This window comes from Podarcis melisellensis (genome assembly GCF_964234715.1).
Source record: "Podarcis melisellensis genome assembly, chromosome: 1".
Classification (NCBI taxonomy): domain Eukaryota; kingdom Metazoa; phylum Chordata; class Lepidosauria; order Squamata; family Lacertidae; genus Podarcis; species Podarcis melisellensis.
In genome coordinates this window covers 106,234,298-106,250,704 of record NC_138528.1, presented here as the reverse complement: position 1 = coordinate 106,250,704, position 16,407 = coordinate 106,234,298, and the positions used below count along the sequence as shown (strand labels likewise).

Here is a 16,407-nt window from a genome sequence, read left to right as displayed (position 1 = left end):
CCCAGAGTCGGTCACGACTGGACCTAATGGTCCGGGGTCCCTTTACCGTTACCTTTAAGGATAGGGCAGAGTGGTGGCAACACCATCCCAGGTGACAGAATGTCAGAAAGCTGCTAATGTATTTGTTTCATCCTTCAAAGCATTGAGTCAGAGGAGCTCAGGGTTGGTAGCAGTGGTGTGCACCAACCCAGAGCTCCCCTGATCATTGGAGGGCACCTCAATGCACCACTGCTGTATAGAGTAGCATTTACTACTAGGTGGGTGGGGGCGAATTCAACCCGCAAACATTCTAGGACACTTCATTACTGATCTAATTGCATGTGCTTACACAGTGCAATCATGGTAGCATTCGTTGAAATTTCTGAAGCAGGAATACTGCAAATGCGGTATTGTGTTTGTGCAGACCAAAGACGGTCAATCTTTTTGAAAATAAAATTGAAAGAAAGGTTTGGCCTCCTGAGGTGTGATTGCGCACACCTTTCTTTGCCCTTCTGCTGCCTCTGTCAAAAAAGATTTTCCAGGTTTTTGAAACAATACCAAAACCTGTTCAGCAGGTGTGAAAAGCAGCATGACTGAACAAGCAACAATTCACTCCTTCAAATTGCCCACAATTGTGTCCACCTGTTGGAATTTACTGAAACTAGAGAACTTCTCCACCTCTAAATAAGACACACCTGGCAAATGTGGTGTAGGGTAGAGGTGACCTGTGTCTCTGCCCTTAAGGGAAAGGCCAGAGTAGGGGGAGCTAGCAGCATGGTAGCAGGGTGGAGTGAAGGGTCCGATATAACTCTGGCTATTAGTAAGCTTCAGCGTATGAAGACTTGACGGGGAACATTTGTAGGGTAAAAGCAGCGCTGTGCTGAAACCTGCCCTCCAAAGCTTTCCTGATCAGTAAAAGAGGCTTTCAGTTTTCCTTCTGTTTATTTGTTTTGCATGGGGTGCTTTAGGATTTATATTTTATCATTGTGAGGTGATTGGATAGTGTGCATGTGTATTTATTCTTCTTACCACTGAACATTTTCCAGCTCTTCTGAAGCATTCCCAATAGCCTAGGAGCTCAAAAAAGCCCTAGGACAGGTGTTGCCTTATGCTGTCCCAGGTGTTTTCAACTGGGGACACTGGGGAGGGTAGCTACTGAACACCTGAGATCAATGTAGTCACTGATTTTAAGGGAAGTCTTGCAAAAAGAGAGAAATCTTTCTGCAATGAATGGCCGTAGGCAAGTATCCCTGCCTTCTTTACTTATAGGAAAGCCCAGCTGAGGATGTCAGGAAGTTTTCAGGAAATGTGGGGAACTCAGGAAAGTTGCTGAGTGCAGGCTGAGTGCAGAGATGATTTGTAGAATGATAGAAAGGATGCTCATGAACAGCTCTCAAGCACCTCAAAAGTAAGATATGTTCAACAAAAACTCCACCCCACCCATCAGAATTTCACTGAAATTTTATCTCCCATTTGATAATTTTTGGATATAAATTTGTTCCTTATGAATTAACAGGGAAAGTTCAGGGGAAGGGATGAAAGAGAATTTTTTGGCACATCCCTAGGTGAGATTGATCCCTTGCCTTTGCAAAAACCAACAACAACAAAAAACCCTTAAGTGACCATCTGCTACGTTTGTATAGACACTTAACTGTTCTGTTTGTTCTTGATTGCTACAATAGCCTGGGAAAGCGGAGGCCTCATCTTCTCCCAGTCATGAGGACAAAGTGGCAAAAGTAGAGGAAATGGCTTGTTATGAGCCTATGTATCAGGTTAGGAGGCCAGAAAGCAGAAGGGTTAACTGCCTATATATGCCTATATATGATACATGACATCTCTCTTTTTCCCCCAGGTGAAGTTTTCTGACAAAAATGGAAATATATCAAGGCAATAAAATGTGCATGTTTAGTATGAATGAGTTGGGTTTGTGTAACTGGGTTAATAAGTTCATAAGAGAGCCAAAGGGTGCTGACTGTGAAAAATTAATAATGCTTTATCTGTTACATCTGGTAATCTTACTGATTGGAAATTGGTGTCTACTGACATCTGATTTCCTGATCAGGGATTACTCACTCAACTTGTTTCCATTTTCTTCTTTGGTTTATCTGTCTGTTTCTTCTTTTCCTCCTTGACTTGCATGCTGTATGCCAAACTGCCCTTAAAATAATATCATTTTACAATATTTCTTTGCATTGTCTCCCCCCCCCCCAGATTCTATATATACTGAACGCTACATGGGCCTTCCTGAAAAAAGTGATAACCTGCCTTACTATGAGGTAAGCATGTAACCCCTGGTAAACTCTAGTCCTTCCCACCTCATGCATCTACTAAGCTCCCTTTTCACCTTCCCATCCCCATTTCTGAAGCCATTTCTCTCTCCTATTCTGCAGTCCCTCTTTCAGCCCTGTTTTAATCTTCAGACCATAACCTTGCACATAGAGCACTGTCATGTTAACTGCCTGGATCTCTCCCCCCCCCCATTCTGAACCCATCCCTCCTGTTCTGCAACCCTCTTTGTATTCCCATTTGTACCTCCACTTCCACTGAAGAGACAATCCGTTGTTTGTTTGTCTGTGAAAAAAACTTGAGGTTAGTTAAACCATGGCTTAGTGTTATGTGTGAAGCAGACCAACACTGGCATGTAGAGTTTGGTTCTCACCAAAGTTTGAAAGTGAGAAATGTGGGGCAGAGCACAGGGGTAGAAGGTGCTGCTAAACATTCACCCAAATGACTGTGTAAATCTGGTATCTGTCATGATAAAACTGGTATCTGTTTTTATTAAAGGACTCATTATAGTACTAAAAACCATGAAGTAGAACAAATTACTGGGTGGCTTTGGGCAAGTTTTTCTCACACCCCCACACCGTGTCTGTATCACAGAGAGGTTAAGATAATGAAATAATCCTGCAAACTCTAATCTCATCTGGGTGCAAATTAATAAATACCAGGAGAGTAAATAGTATTAGGTGCAGACTGCACAAACTACAAGCCAGAACAAATTGTGCACAAATCTGGATATATCCACCTAAAAGTATGTATTTGAGATCTCAGGTCTGATAGTCATAGGGGCCTCCCCCCCCTTTTGTCCTTTTTAGGAGATAAAATAACAAAAATGGTGGGGAATCCTTGATACAGTAAAATGAGTTTTGGACCTTTTTGCTGCCTCCCCTTCTGTCAGCTATCTCCGTGATTTATGGACTCTGTGTAAACTTCCTCATCCAAATAGTTTTGACGTATCACCACCTTCCTCCCTGCTCCCAACCCCAGTCCTTATTACTTTTCTATTTTGACTTCCTGTTTGCTGAACATCTTGGGGTTCTGTTCAGGCAGCCTGAGGGGTAGCAGATCCGCACGGCAATTTTGCAAATGAAAAGTCTCTTAACTTGCTACAGATTGAAATGTTAGTGCTCTGGGTGCACAATGTCACTCTGCAACTTCACGGCACAGATGGCACCAGAGGACTGTATAATCCTTTTCTGCCAGGAGTCGAGTTTTCTTGGCGCGGCATCTATTGCTGGCAGTGTCCACGTTGAAACTGCCAGTACCAAAGAGCTAAAGGTTTCCAATGTGTTACTCAGAGGATTAAATTGGAGAGGCTGCAAACTAGGAGGAGGGAGGGGTACGTATACTGATTTGACTGTTTCACTGTACTTTGTTCAACTCATGTTACAAGAGTCAAGTGGGAGGGGGAAGGACTCTTCTTGGCATAAGAAGTTAACTAGGGTGGATTTCTCTCTTCTCCTCCATGACCCCCAATATCTTTGTTCTACGATAACCATGTTTCCGCCTCCCTCTCCAACTAAGCAGGTCACCATGTTTAGCACTATATCCCTCCTCTATTCAAGAATTAAACATGGGGGTAAATTTGATTCAATTCAAACAACAAGCAACCCAAAACACAGCCACCTTTTGAAATTTGCCCTTCCTTAAATTTTGCAATGTGGTTCTCCAGAGAAGTAATGAGTTCCAAAATGCATATACTAGGGTAAACGGTGCATGAAAATGCATTTATTTGTGAAAATGGCAAACAAAAATACATTATATTAAGGGGAAACTGCTTTGGGGAAAATGTGTGTATGAGGTGAACACAAAAATACTGATAACTTTTCACGAGGACTCACTCTCTCCCTCTGTATATATGGCAGACCAATGCAGAGCATCAAATTTAAGAAAAGAAAAATGAGAAGTGAAGAGTAAACAAGATTGACTAGGGATGGGTGAATCTGTCAAACATGTTTTTTTAGGTGGCAGTTCCTTCAAGGAAGAGTCCAGTCAGATGGAGCACAGTTACACTTTAGTTGCTGCGGCTAACCATACTAGAGAGGCAAAAAAGAGGCACCTGGGTTATGTTACCTGGCCATCTCATTTGCTCTTGCCTTTCCACAAGATCGCTAGGATTCAGTGAAGGAGGGTGTGGTGTTGGGGCAAGTAGAAGTTCATCAATGGCAGGGTACTGGGAGTGGAAATAGGATCTGGTCCTTGCATAGCTGGACTAAAGAGTCAGGGCTCTTAATCCCCAGTTGTAAACTGCCAGGGAATGGGACTGGATGCCAGTGCAAGGAACACCAGCAAGGCAAAAGTTTGACCTTTTTTAAAAATAAATAAAAAATTAAAGCCTGTGACAACAGCAATACCAGTTCCCTTGGAACCTAAATTAATTGAGGAAGTGTCCTGTAGGGTGAGAGTCTAGTTTAGGCACCCCCAACCTTCAGCCCTCCAGATGTTTTGGACTACAATTCCCATCATCCCTGACCACTGGTCCTGTTAGCTAGGGAACATGGGAGTTGTAGGTTGGGGGTGCCTAGTCTAGTCACATTTATTTACATGTATATATTTTTAAATCAAGCCACAGCATGAAATGTAAGGCCTGTATAAGTGTTCAGAAGAACAACAAAAGAACAAAAACCAAGGCATGCCAAATTTCAGTTTTGTATACAGTCATTCTTGAATTCAGAAAAGAAAATGGATCCAAGTGATACGATTGTCTTTTATTCTTCCCACTGCTACTCCTAGCCCCAGCCTTGGCCATATATCAACCTTCTCAGTTATCAAACTAAACCAAACAAGTAGTAACTTGAATCTGGTGCTGGTGAGGCAGTATCAGTGCCAGAAGAAGCCTAGTCTGTTTTGACTGTTTGTGCCCTCACCTGGGGTTCCCCCCCCATTAAGCCAGTTTTGAGAGTAAATACACATTGGGCTGAACTAAATGAGAACAGTTTTAAGTTGTCTATTATAGACAGTGTTATAATGGTATGGTTCTTGTAATCTCTTGTAATACATACAGAGGCAGAATTCGTTTTTGTGAAGGTGTCACTTTCCCTCTCAGCAACCAGCAGTAAACCACCTCTGTGTTGCTGTTCAATGGGTTCTCTGCTTAGATGAATACGCGAGGGCATCTTCAGGCAATCTTCCCTAACCTGGTGTCCTCCAGATGTTGTTGGAACTACTACAACTACCATCATCCCTGTCCAGTGGTCAGGTTGGCTGCAGCTGATGGGAGTTGTCTAAAACACCTGGAGGGCACCAGGTTGGGAAGGAACGTAACAAGAGCCCCCTGCTGGATCAGGCCAAATGTCTGTCTATTCCAACAGTGTTCCCAAATTAGCCAACCAGCTGCCCATGGGAAGCCAGAGAACAGAACCCAAGTGTAACAGCATCCTCCCTACCTGTGATAGCCAGCAACGGTTATTGAGAGGTGGAGGTAGAATATAGCCTAGAAGACTGATCTGGGACCTGGTTCACACATGCATGTACATCACTTGATTAACATGCACTTGATGCCTGGCCACTGAGTGTGTGAACTTCCATTGGAAGCCATTCTTGTTTTGAGAAGATGTAGGGTGTTGTGACAATTCTGTCTGTGGTGTGATTATCTGAGATGGCCTTTTTGCATGTGCAAGTCATAGCTTGATATGGCAGTTATCAGATGACAAAACATGTGTGAACCAGCCCTAGGAGAAGTGCAGGCTTGCTGTTAATCTTAACAGGATGCTTACCCTCCTTAACGCACAAAAAACCGCACTTGTGCTGAAACACCAGCAGTAATAAGGCCTGATATTTTGTATGTATCCAGAGGCTTGCATGTGCCTAAGAAGATTAATCCTAAATTGCAGCCCTGTCCACATTCAACAGCTTTGTAAAGGAGAGGAAGGTGATGAGAAAAGTCAGTTGCGGTGTTGTGTAGAAAAAGCAAGGAAGGACACCAAAAACAGTAAAAACTGTGTGCACCACCCCAGAAACAAGAGAATGCCTGAAGGAAACTGGACGGACATGTTAAGAGCTGGAGGGGAGGGGGAGACAAAGCTGATGATTTGGGGAGGGGAGGAGATGGTGATGTCATAGGCTACCAGGAGAGCGTGCACCAGGGGGGACTGTTAAACTTGTGAAAGAGGTTGTTTTGCAGTTCTCTCTGAATTTGAAATGCTGTTGGCAAGTATTTGAAGCAGTCATAGATTTGGCAATCTTCTGCTAGCAGATTTGAAATGTTCAGTCCTCAAGAACTGCTGCATCATTAGGTTATGCAAAACAGGGTACAATTTTGTAAATATGCCATCTTGTACTGATATGACATTTGTTCTATTATCCAAGAAATATGCCGAAGGGAGAGAGACCTTCAGATTCCAGCCAAATGTTAACTTGTTTGTTGAGTGCTGATAAAATGTTGACTGCTGTGTGATCTTTTCACAAAGCCAGTTCCCCTTGCAGTGGCCTTACAACTAAAGTGTAGCAAAGGGCAGCAGAGAATTTCTGCACTTGGGTTCATGCAAACTATATAACCATGCAACAAGATTTTTCCCTACAAAAGATTCTATTTCACTTGTATCCCTTGTAACTCTTGGTTGGGAGCATGGAGCTCAGTTCCCTTCTTGTAACTATGGTGTAGTTTATTCCATAAACAAACACTGTGTTAAACTCCTCATGTTCTGCTTAATGACTAACACCTGGGAATGGTGACTGAATTTTTGTGTTACTTGATTTTTGGGAGCTATCTATACAAGAGTTTGCTGACTGCCAAGAAGTGAGAAAAAACGAGGCCAGAGACTGAATAGTTGTTTGCACGTGTTTTTATTATTTTATTATTGTTATTTTGGCTTAGATGCTCTAGATTACTGCATCATTTCCCATCCAAAGCAATGATGCACAGCTTCACTAAGTCCACACGAGGGACCATCAGGGAACCATATGGGAAGGCAGTGCAAAAACACCTGCGTAATACCTCGTTTTTTGCAGAGATGCTCAGTGCAACATGAGAGAATGAATGATGTGCTTATGTATCTCTGGCAGCAGCCTGCATTTCCGATTTCTGGAAAGAGGGCACATGCCACACTGAAGAGATGGTCAGCATACCCTGCTTTGACATCACTGGCTTTTAGCTTTGGGGATAGATTCCATATTTGCTCTTTTCCCTTTGACAGGGGGATTGGTGCCATCAAGCTCAGCAGGTGGATCACTGGAGATTCAGGTGTATGATTTCCAGCCCAACAGCAAATCCTAGAATAGGCTGTGACAAGTGAATTCAGGCACTTGGTGGCCCATTTTAATGCTAACAGCAGGTGTGGAGAGAATCTGCTGGAGGATGTGATATCTGATTTTTGTTTCTCATGCCATGTACCATTTCTTACACAGTGGTATCTCTGGTTACGGACAGGATCTGTTCTGGAGGTCCCAAGGTTTTCGCAACCAGAAAGACCACTTCTGCGCACACACACGTGGCGGTAGAGTGCTTCTGCGTATGTGCAGATATACTTCCGGGTTTGCCGCTTACGTATCCCAAAGTTTACGTAACCAGAGGAATATGTAAGCGGAGGTACCACTGTATGCAGGTCTGCATCAGGGCCACCCTACCGTTAGGCAAAGTGAGACAGCTGCCTCAGGTGGCAGATGTGGAGGGCCGGACAGCACCCCCCCCCCGTTTTCCCCCTAGGAACTGTAAGCTAGCCTGCTGTCCCCAGGTGTAGATCCTGTGGAAGATACTGTCTCGGTACCATTGTTAAGACTCTGCTACTAGTCCTGTTGGATTCTGTCCATGGAATGAGAGGGTGCCATCTTGCCCTTGGAACCACTCAAAAGCAGTCTACAACTGAAACTTCTGGTTGTTTGTTTTAGAATTCCACAGTTATGGCAAGAGCTGAAGAGTTCCGAAAAGTTGAGTACCTCCTGATCCACGGAACAGCAGATGGTGAGCTGCTCTTAATTCAATATCATTATATATCATACAGTTCTGCTCCTGACAAATCAGAAGCACAATGGGGCAGCATAATAATGCAACCTTAAGGACAGTTCTGTTTGTGCATGTTTATTAGCTGGGCTGGAGAGCTGTGGTCCAGCTCTGGTCATTGGGTTCCCTGCTCTATGGCTTAGCAGATGATATTTTGAATTTATCCGTGGTATTTTCTCTGTCTTTCCCAGATAATGTTCACTTTCAACAATCAGCCCAGATTTCAAAAGCGCTGGTTGACGCACAGGTGGATTTCCAAGCAATGGTACGTGCTAAGATGCTTGCTAGGCATACTGTTTGCATTCTAAACTACAGTGGTACCTCTGGTTATGAACTTAATTCATTCCAGAGGGCTGTTCTTAATCTGAAACCGTTCTTAACCTGAGGTACCACTTTAGCTCTGTTGTCATCCTGAGGTAAAGTTCTTAACCCGAGGTACTACTTCCAGATTAGAGGAGTCTGTAACCTGAAGTATTTGTAACCCAAGGTACCACTGTATGGGGCAGCCAAGAGAAAAGACAACTTGTGTTTACAAAGCGTGTATTGAACTACTCACCCTGAACTAAAGTGGAATACATGGGGGCACCCATATTCTTCCCCAGAAGGGAATTTCCTAGAAACAACAATGCATCATGATGTAGCATTATTAGGGCTCGCCTGAGATATTTTGCCGCTGTAGGCAAAATGCTCCAGTGCCAGCCCTGCCCCACACAGATCCAGGCCTCTTGCCCCCACTGTTGTACCCATGCTGCCACTGGTCCCGCCACTTTAACTGTAGCCTTACCTGCAGCTCTGCCTATGCTGCTGCCAGAATGCAGTGGCGAGGACACAGTGGCAAGGTGGTCCCTGGCAGCAGTGGAGGTGGGGAGGCAGTGGATCTGCTGTCTGAAGCAAATGGCTTTGCTTTGTCTCATTGATAGGCCTCCCCTGAGCATTGTTCTCACAAAATGAGGAGGCAAGCTTTTTGTTTTTAAGAGGGGAAATTTTCTTTTGAATTTTCCTCCTGAATTACTGAGTGTTCCTAGCCAGCAGTTACTATTTCCAGTTACTAGGAAGAAAACCCAATTTGACATATGGGGACTTTTGTCCTCTTTCTTTCTTTCTTTCTTTCTTTCTTTCTTTCTTTCTTTCTTTCTTTCTTTCTTTCTTTCTTTCTTTCTCTCTCTCTCTCTCTCTCTCTCTCTCTCTCTCTCTTTCTTTGAGGAGGGAACCTGCTACTTTATTTTCAGTCTTCCAGCCTCCTGAGAGTGAGAACTGGCATATCCATTCACTCATAACCAATTAAACTAACTTTTCTTCAAAACATTATGCTAGAATAGTCATGTTAAAGCCAACTGGGAAGTCAGATCTGCAAGAAAACAATGTAATCCACATCCTACAAAAGCCAGTGGGCAAGGTGACCCATATCCTTAATAATGGGAACAATTTCGTTAAGTTAGACAGACTGGATTTAAGCACGCTTAGCCCACACACACAGGGCATTTGACCAACTTTAACATTTCAAGTAATTTCACTGTAACCTTGAAAGGAATTTTGCCATTCAGTTTCAGCACCAACAAAAGCATCATCTCTGTTTATCCATCTGAAACTGGTAGCCTATTTTATGCCATACTGTGAAATGCATTTTCTGCTCTGATCATAAGGCTCGGGGAGGGGGGGTGGGGGTTTGGAAATAGAAGTAAGAGCAGCACCATCAACAGAAACCTATTGCAGCATTGCATAAATTGTGTTTCATCCCATATCTTTCTCTCTCTCTCCAGTGGTATACAGATAAAGATCATGGCATTGGAGGATTGGCCCATAACCATATTTACACCCATATGACCCACTTTATCAAGCAGTGTTTTGCGCTGTCATAAGACTGGGAAGCCACTTTGCTTTGCTCACGCTGATAACCGGTTTGTGAAGTTATTTCTGGGGTAGGTGGGAAACAAGAGCACTTTCCTCTTTGTCTTCCATTGAACTTAAGACAGTATAATTTGATTTCTATGGGTACTTGAATGAGATAATCATTTTTTGCAATTCCTTTTTACCACAGTCCATTGAATATGAACCAAAGATCTGCAGGTCTCTTGTCACACAAGCAAGAGCTGACCTGACCTCCCCCCCCCCCCACTCCCTTCTCTGTGTCTCAATTAGTCAGGGAGGGGAGCAAGAGTTTCCCTTGTACAAAGCTCAGGGCACAAGGCATGTGTGCCAGAACTGTTGGAAATGCTGCAGTCTCATTGTTTCTTTTTAAGTGACTGTTGCTCTTTTGAATCAAATTAAATTGGATTTACACATTATTTCATTGCAATAGGAGAAGGGGGGGCAATACTTGAATTTCTGCTTGATTGTCATACACAGTAACTTTAGCATTAAATTATCATTCCAGCAGATAGGATTTAGGTTTTATACAGAGGACACTGAAAGTGAGAATACTTGTCTGAACCTGAGCTGCAAACCTTTGTGTAAACATTCTGTTGATTTGCAGCCAACTGTCAGGAAGGGCAGGAAGCAGATAAAATGTGGATCTGTTTTCAGGATCTCTCTGGCTTTTTTAAAGTCGATAATAGATGCTGGGAAAAGGGTTTTGAAATCCTTTAACTGCTCAGTTTCCCCAGTACTCCCCCCCCCAAGTTTCTGTTAACGTCTTTAAAAGCCAAGGAAGTAGTTCGGAAGTCATATACCCACAAGTAAATATAACAGGGTATCTGTCTGTGTGTTTCACTAATGTCAAGGCTGGAGTCAGTATTTTCAAAGCTGAAGTATTTGATGGAAACTCAGAACTTTTAAGGCACACAAATAATCTAGAATAGCTCTAAAGCAAATTCTAGAATCAGCACCACCGCATGGTGCTTCTTCCAGAACTTTTTTTTATTAAAAAAAAAACTCTTAGACATCTTGCCATATTAAGTAGTACAGTGGTACCTCGGGTTAAGTACTTAATTCATTCTTAACCTGAAGCACCACTTTAGCTAATGGGGCCTTCTGCTGCTGCCGTGCTGCCGGAGCCCAATTTCTGTTCTTAACCTGAAGCACTATTTCTGGGTTAGCGGAGTCTGTAACCTGAAGCATATGTAACCTGAAGCGCATGTAACCCGAGGTACCACCGTATATAAATTTATAAACTGCCATCATTTGGTAACAACCCTCTAAAAAATGGAATTGTTGCCAGCTGCTCTGGCTGCCCCTCCAGCATTCAGACCCAGGAGTGGCTCATCTGTTCCTTACACCTCTTTTCTAGTGAATGAAGCCAGATCCCACAAGTTGGCTGTGGCAGAACACTTTTGAGAATCAGGAACAAGTGCTTATTTATAAAGTAGAGCTCCCATCCAATTGTTTTAGGTACCATCAGCATCATTTTTCCAAAGGACCAACTCATTGCAACGAAAATGTAATCATACCTATATGTGCCTTAGATTTTGAAAACACGACTATGCAAGTGATTTTACCAAGAGCAGTATTCTGGGTAGCAATCTTCTTGATAACAGCAGGGCTTGAGTTTTGTGAAACTTCATACCACTGTTAGCCAATGTGCCATGGTTTTTCCCATATTTTATATGCAAGGTAAATTGTCGACACAATTCCATGAGTGTGCAGGTCTTAAATGTAATAAAGTCATATTTGTGATATACATGGGGCTATTTCTTGTGTGTTTTATTGGAAGTTAGCCATCAGATATATTAATCACTTATTTGTTAACTTTCCCACTAATTGCAAGATTGCTAACGCAGTAAAATATTAAGAACACACTATAACTGTGACACTTTAGCAAAGTGTATCACAAGTGCATTATGTTAGCACCAGCTCCACTTGCCACGTGTGGCTGTTAGTGACATTAGGTGTGAATTCAAAACAGGCAAGAATGGGAGGTGAGGGAACCCTGGCACCGAGAAGAAAAACCAAAGCTCTGGGGAGGCACAGAACAGAAGACAATGCATCCTTATAATATAACATTAAATAAAGCCAGCATTGATGAATTTAACACCTATCTTTTCTTTCTGTCATTCTATATTAAGGCAAGGGTGGGGGAAGATCAGTAGCATATGGTATTTTCTATACTAGCTATATTCCCAGAATAAACTTGCATTTGGATGCCTGGATTTTAAAGAACAAACTGTGGTGAACACAAGGCAGACCCATACCTTTTTCCATTCATGGCTTGCTTTCACTAGATCAGGATAACTGTAACTCTGCCTGCACAGTGGGTAAAAAGCAGCAAGCATCATAAATATAAGCATGGAGAATAGTTAGGATAAATATTTTATTTCCATGTAACAGCTCTTAAGATGTGAAAAACACAAGTAATTCTATTCACATATACACTTTACTTAAACTTTTGTAATAAATTACATCCAAGAAATTCAGCAGTTGTGACCAGGAAATATGAAATTAAAAGTAAATAGAACACTATCATTTGCATTTTATTATTACTTCTTTGTGTGATTTCAGAATGGAATAGCAAAATTCACACAAAAACAGAATATGTAAATAATAATTAAAAAAACCAACCTCAAAAATGCTGAACGAAAAATGAAGAATGCCATTAAATACGCTGATTTATTAGTATCAAGGATCAGATGAAACTTCTGATTTTCCTTTGATCAGCAACTTATTAAAAACACCAGCAGTCTCTTTCCAGGAACAAATTGTGTTGCCTTGCTATGCTAGACTCACCTCACCACAACTGGATTGCTACAACTAGAGTAACAAAACACTTTATTCTTAATGTAGATTCTCTAAATGTACACATACAATTGTATTAAACTAAACTTTTGTTTGGGGGGGGGAAGTAGCACAATTTGCATCATATGAAATTGGATTATGCTAAGCAGAATCTGATAAGAGAACAAGCTGCGGTCCAAAAATAGCATTAGAAGCAATGCTTTCTGTTATGTCCATCTGATTTAGCCTAATTTTGGCACAAGAGCAGCTGGCGTAATGTTACTGTTTGAAGTAGAAGGCATATGGAGATGGAAAGCCCAGATTCACACTCTGCAGTCATTGAACAATGACAGCTTGTGCAGATGCGTGTGGTGCATTTCTCAGGCCCTGCCCTGCTGAAGATGACCCTCTTCAGTTTCCACTGGTGCTGTGGTTTGCTGCCTGTGCAGATGCTTACTTGCCCAAGTGTGCACTGACAAACTATAGGCCTCTTTCCAGATGCAACACTGCTGTTGTTTGTGCTGTGTTAACCCCCCAGGGCTGGTGTTCCATGCAAATCCTGTCTGCTATCTCCACATGGATGGCAGTTGTCGATGTCCCCTTAACCTTTAGCTCTGCATTTACAGCAGGAATAATGCTATCTGTTCTACCTCGCAGAGACAACTAGGGAAAAACCTCAATTAGAAAAGTGTACTCTACAAAAGGACCAGGATTATTTTCTTCAGGACTCCCTAGTACTCCCTACAGGTGCCATCCAGGGGACTAGTTTTTGTCATTTGATGAACCATCAGCTAGCAAACTTGTGTGGATCAGATGTGGAGAAATGGGAACCCTTCAGATGGTGGGCTGTAAGTCCCACCATCCTAGACCATTTGGCTACACTGCCTAGGGCTGATGGGAGTTTAAGTCTAACATCACCAGGTAAGCAACAAGTTAGGGTTAAAGCCATTTCCAAGTTGCCTTCATAAAACGGAACCATGTCGCATTCGGCTCTGGGAATTTGTTGCATGCTTGTGCAAACATGCACACACACACACAAGGCCATGAAATTCACCAGATGAGAGAAAGACACACAGTCTTCTGCACACATGTGATTGAGCTCTGGCACATGTGAGCTGCCCATACACTTTGTAGAAGAGCCTGGTTTCACATGTGGAAGAGCTTTGAGTGCCAGTACAAGCTGAACGGGGTCTTCAAGGGGGCCGATTTTCACTCCCCACTAATCTTGCGCAGAATTCCCTCTATAGTTCTGCTGCTACAAGCAGTGTAGGGCCATGCACATGACTGCAGAACTCAGCTAAGGATTAGGTTAAGCAACTTTGAAGGTACAAAAAGCAGCCTTTCTGAGATCTGCAGCAATTCCCTCGACACAGAAAGCCCAAAGGAATTTGTTCCTGGTATTCAAAAGCACTGGTGGTGCATTCATAAGATCTGATTTTGCGTGGAATAACCAATCAGCACCCCTCCAACAAAAACAACAACAAAAACCACAAGCCTGTTAAAAACTAAAGACATATCAAAAGATATCTATAATACTGTCCCACTTTTATTCCACCTTCTCCCACCCTTGCCTGCCCCCACTCTACCCTTCTCTCCCAGGGAAGCACAGCGGGATGGCCAGTTACCTAGTTTTATAAAGATGCAGATGGTCTGCTCTGCTCTGTCCACATTCTAATCCAGCAGCAGTACCTGAGCACACAGTCATGGGGGCAAACCAGATCTACAGAGGGGAAGTGTGATTGACTACTCAATTGAAGGCAAGGGATGGGTGCCTTGCTGCCCCCTGGCTCTCTGTGTCAATAGCTAAAACTGGCCAACGGTAGGATCCATTGAGTCCTACTGGTATCCTTTCCCAGCATATGAAGCTGCATGTGGGAGAGGAGCTGGATCCTGCCCAGGGTTTGATCTTGCTATTTGGCTAATAATACAAATTTTAGGACCATAATAAAATCTACACAGTCTTTTTTTTTTTATTTTAAAAAACGTCTTCATTCCAAACATATGGAAATGCATGCCTTTTGTTTAGAAATTTAGCTAAACAACTAACAAAGGCCAAGTTCCTTTTTTCTTTTGGCCAAACGGGCTTTATGCCAATAACCTTGCCCTCTAAAAATTAGGGTCAGAACTCCCAGTCACTTCAATGGGATCATGATATCAAAGTTAACTGACAGTGGCAGACAATTCAGCCAAGTTTGGAGCACATTACAGTCCGGTTGATATGAACAGAAGAGTTAAGCAGACTCCTTGCTCTTCCCCTGAAATCAATATGACTTATAAGTGCTTAACTTTGCCTAGACTTTTGTCTAGAATTTACTGGAGAGGAAAAACCAAGTTTTTTTATTAAAAATAATAATAATACTAGCATGCATTTGATGACAGAATGAAAAGAACCCCCTAGCAAAAATATAGGTAGGATTTATAGCTGGATAAACTCAATACCTGCCTATGACTAGACAAGTGCCTAACATCGCATAGAAATTGAAGGGCAAGTATTCAGAGGTGTCAAGCAATGGTCCAAAGACCATCCTTGATGAGGGAGTGGAAATCTTACTGCCCATCTCTGTAAAGAATTATAATACAGTAAGCTAGGGGGGAAAAACGTGGATTATTTACCACCACAATGCAGCTGTTGGACTAACCACTGCAACATTTAGTACAGTACAGTATAAGATATTGTAACAACAGCTTGCATTCACAACAAATACTGTATGGATATTGCACATCGATGGATGTGGCATTCCCCGCCCCCCGCCCCCCACAAGATGAGAGCATGTTAACGATATCCTATATAACTTTATATATTATATTACTTTATCTTTACATATAAATTTAAATATTAAATATCCAGTATTAAATCAAGGAAAATTGCACAAATATAGGGTCCGATCCTGAAAGTCACACACACATACACACCCACACACATACACCCACGCACACATACATACATACATACATACAAGCCATGATTTTTAACTGGGGGACGGGACTTCATTCTTCTGGTTAAAGAGTTTGCAGGGTTGAGCCATTTCTCATTTAAAAATAAGTCTCAAAGCTAACATCTCTTTTGTTATCTCGGATCTCCTCAAATAGCTGGCTGAAAGCTAAGCTATAAAAAGAACAGGACGGGGCTGGCGGGGGGGGGGGAGCTGTTTTCAAGTTGGTTTGTCTGCTGAGATGGAGAAGCTATGAAAATATGTTGCACGGGCAAAGAAGGAAAATGCAGTCCAAGGCTACTGAACAGATAGAGAGAGAGAAGTTTCAAAGGAGACACTGTTCACTTCTTGAATGGATGACATAGGTTGAATCAGCTGGATTCTCCCCCCCCCCCAAGCATGGAGGGTACAGGATTCTCTCACTGGCTAGAGTTAATTTCTGCGCAGATTAGGGCCCGGGAAATAAGCAGACAGCGAACCAAAGCACGTATTGCACTACTTACATTACCAGTGCTACTTTGGGATGAAAGACAAGTTGTACAACGAAAGGATCAAATCACGTACAGGTTTATGATTGTGGCACTCCTCACATCTGTTTATAAAAATAAACTGAAGAGCAAGTCATAGACA

At 42.5% G+C, this 16,407-nt stretch overlaps 1 protein-coding gene across 1 annotated transcript in view; it reads left to right on the top strand.

Moving 5' to 3' along the window:
- DPP4 (dipeptidyl peptidase 4) overlaps nucleotides 1-10,192 on the top strand; it is a 48,958-nt gene extending 38,766 nt beyond the window's left edge. Inside the window, exons 23-26 of the mRNA XM_081928940.1 lie at nucleotides 2,191-2,255; nucleotides 8,086-8,158; nucleotides 8,389-8,462; nucleotides 9,958-10,192. Of these exons, the coding sequence (XP_081785066.1) occupies nucleotides 2,191-2,255; nucleotides 8,086-8,158; nucleotides 8,389-8,462; nucleotides 9,958-10,056 (311 nt within the window). The 3' untranslated portion in view covers nucleotides 10,057-10,192. The remainder of the gene's footprint in view (nucleotides 1-2,190; nucleotides 2,256-8,085; nucleotides 8,159-8,388; nucleotides 8,463-9,957) is intronic.
- The last annotated feature ends 6,215 nt before the right edge of the window (nucleotides 10,193-16,407 follow it).